The sequence below is a fragment of the Sinocyclocheilus grahami genome, unplaced genomic scaffold, assembly GCF_001515645.1.
Source record: "Sinocyclocheilus grahami isolate Dianchi unplaced genomic scaffold, SAMN03320097.WGS_v1.1 scaffold2307.1, whole genome shotgun sequence".
Taxonomy (NCBI): domain Eukaryota; kingdom Metazoa; phylum Chordata; class Actinopteri; order Cypriniformes; family Cyprinidae; genus Sinocyclocheilus; species Sinocyclocheilus grahami.
The window spans coordinates 13056-16625 of NW_015507486.1; the positions used below are offsets into that span (position 1 = coordinate 13056).

A 3570-nucleotide genomic window follows, 5' to 3' on the forward strand; every position below is an offset into this window, starting at 1 on the left:
TGGTTTTCAAAATTGCACTTGTATTGATTTTTGTGTTTCTAAGATTGTATATATTAGTTTGTATGGTTTCAAAATTGCACTTCTGTTGTACTGTATTGTACTATTGTATTTTTAAAAAGCGATTCATTTATTTTTGATTGTGATTTCCCATTAACATTAAAAAGACCAGAACGTCTTGAAATTGTGTAGTTTTGTTTAAAAAAACATCTCCAGGACGCTGTGCTCCATGTGACTAGTAAGTCAAATCTCAAATAACTGCCCTGATGACTTGTGTTCTACCCGCTTAAATGATAGAAGTACTTGCGCTGTACAAACTATAAAGACTGTGTCTGTTCCCCGAATAGTAAGGTCAAATATAAATTTAATGCAGGATCTAGAAAAAATCTGATCGTGATTAAACCAGAACAATTTAAAATAAATGAACAAAAACCATTTTTAAAGTTTGGGCTCCTAAACATTAGATCACTCTCACCCAAAGCAGTTATTGTAAATGAAATGATCACAGATAATCGTTTTGATGTACTCTGCTTGACTGAAACCTGGCTAAAACATAATGATTATATTGGTCTAAATGAGTCTACACCACCAAGCTACTATTATAAGCATGAGCCCCGTCTCCATCTTTATTTGACCCTCTAACTCTAGCACTCTCTATTCTTTAAAATGTTTACAGATATTATACATAATGATTATTAATATTATTATTATACATAATTATACAATTAACAAAAGCAAAAAGACCTCTAACACTAGCTTGCTCTATTCTTTTTCTATTATATCTGTTTTGTTTTTATTTATTATATTATTTTAAAAACCCTTGCTACGTGTACTGCGTTAAGCTAACTGAGACTTGTTATAGCACTTGTATATCATTGCTCTTTTGTTGATTTTGATTGCTTCTATTGTCCTCATTTGTAAGTCGCTTTGGATAAAAGCATCTGCTAAATGACTAAATGTAAATGTAATGTAATGTAAATAAATATGCCCCGACACCAACAGCATATAAGGGAGAATTATTTAAATACTTAACTAGTAAACTACAAATTAAATAAGTTCACTAATAATGGTATAACAATTAAATATTTTTAGATTTAATTTAGTACCTGCATTTTTTAAGTTTTCTCTTTAACTGTAAAAGCTGCTAAATATATTCAGTCAACACAGACTTGTTACTGTTGTAGTTTTGCTACTCTGAATTTAGTCTGAATCACCTAATGCACAGCTCTATTTTGACAAACCCAGGAAGTAATCGTGCATATGGTCAACTGACAGAGCATTAGTGACTGCTTTGATATATATTGGATACAACATTTTTTCATAGTTTTTCCCAGTTTTCCCTTAATTTAACTGAATCTGTTGTTTTACATTACACACAAACTGAACTTTACATTTATTGCATGAAATTTTATATCTTCCTCCCCACTTCTTTCGAGTCTAGAACTGCTCCAGTGGACATTTGCATTGGAGGATGCAAGAGCTACATACTGTGTGTGTCATCAATCCATTATCAGTGCCTTGGACATTTTTGCACTAATGCTGTGTGCTGCACAAATCACCTCCCATGTTGTTTACAATGTTACTGCAGGTTGTGCAACATACAATGAACAATGTCTACATCAGGGTGAGTTTAAGCAAACTGCAAGTACTATTTGTTAGTAAAACAAATACAGTGGAAAAGTGCACCTTTAGTATAAAGAAAAAAGTATTCCCATATAGACATGAACAGTCACCCAATTGGATCCCATTAAAATCCTATAGGAATGATCCTACAGGATATTTATGTCTTGTCCTATGAGACTATTCCTATCAGAATCCTATAGGAACGGTTCCAAAATATGATAGAAATTCCAATATCCTGTACAACTTTCTTATTGGAATCCTTTAGGATTTTTTGACAAAGGGGGTTTCTAATGTAGACAAACTCATTCAATCTCAGTCATGTGTGGATTAAAATATTGTTTATTAGGCAAATAAAATCTTTATTGAGAAATTTAAAAGCCCAAAAAGCAATTATGATACAGGTATTTCATAGCTTTTAGATATTTTATTAAAATTTATATTTTATTTATATTAGATATTTACTTTATAAAATTAATTTTTCCAGATCAATCAGCAGACAATAAAAGTTGTTGATAAAATATAAAAAGTAAAGATAACAATGTATTAATAAAAAAGGTAACCTTTAATCAATAATTACATTTAATCAGCATTTAATCAACAAAAACAAAAACAAGCTAAGTAAAAGTGAAAACTAATGGATCTCTCTCTCCTACTGACTTACAAATAGGGATGGATATCTGTAAGGTTTTAATCTTCTTACAATCCTGCTTATTAAACATACTGAACATAATATGAAACAATTGAACATAATATGAAACCAATAAGAAAGCACAATGATAACATTTATATCATGAAGCAAAATTATATACAGGAATAAAACTTTGTGACATTGTTCTTTGGGGAGAAACTCCATCTTTGAGTTGAATCTAATAGTTTTGGATATTCACTGTGAAAACTTTAGATAATGTTTTTTTTATCTAAATGTATCTATCTATTTAATGTCTTTATCATATTGCTTGTGTAACTTTAGCCTCCTTGTTAGTGAGTCCGCCTCCCATGCCGGAGACCCGGGTTCGAGACCCGGTACATTGGTGCCGTGACCCGGATGGGAGTGAGGTTTAGGGGGAGGGTGTAACGGCGGCCGCGAGTAGGTGCTGTGCAGGTAAACCTCACTCCCCTGATCTCAAGAGAAGTGCTAGTGGCTGCAATCTTTAGCCTCCTTGTTAGTGCGTCCGCCTCCCATGCCGGAGACCCGGTACATTGGTGCCGTGACCCGGATGGGAGTGAAGATTAGGGGGAGGGTGTAACGGAGGCCAGCGAGTAGGTGCTGTGCAGGTAAACCTCACTCCCCTGATCTCAAGAGACATGCTAGTGGCTGCAATCTTTAGCCTCCTTGTTAGTGCATCTGCCTCCCATGCTGGAGATCTGGGTTCGAAACCCACTTGGAAACAAGAACGAGGTGTGTCGGTGAGGACCCGGGAGAGAGGGATTACACTTGTACAGACAGATTTATCCAGCTGATATTTCACTGCTTGATGCATTATTGTGTCACATTTGGTGATGATGCGAATCAGACCTGAAAATGCTGGATCTGAAGATGATCTACTTACTGTGAATGTTTTTTGTATGACTGTGTAGAGAAGATGAATGACTGAAACACTTCCGACATGCAGTGCAATGATACGGTTTCTCTCCAGTGTGGATCATCTCATGTTTTTTCAGATTTCCTGAATTACTGAATCTCTTCCCACACTGATCACATGTGTACGGTTTCTCTCCAGTGTGGATCCTCTCGTGTGTTTTCAGATTTGCTGAATCACTGAATCTCTTTTCACAGTGTGAACACTTGTATGGTTTTTCTCCAGTGTGAATCCTCTCATGCACTTTTAAACAGTTTGCTGTAGTAAAAGTCTTCTCACACTCAAAGCACATGTACTCTCTCACACCAGTATGAATTTTCTGATGTTCTTTCAAACTTTGTAGACGTGAAAAACTCTTTCCACACAAATG

General features: G+C 35.0%; 1 protein-coding gene across 1 annotated transcript in view; it reads right to left on the minus strand.

Annotated features, from left to right (window-relative positions):
* Positions 1 to 2933: 2933 nt before the first annotated feature.
* The window catches only part of LOC107574683 (zinc finger protein 271-like), a 9228-nt gene continuing 8591 nt past the window's right edge, over positions 2934 to 3570 (minus strand). Inside the window, exon 4 of the mRNA XM_016261119.1 lies at positions 2934 to 3553. Within this exon, the coding sequence (XP_016116605.1) occupies positions 3163 to 3553 (391 nt within the window). The 3' untranslated portion in view covers positions 2934 to 3162. The remainder of the gene's footprint in view (positions 3554 to 3570) is intronic.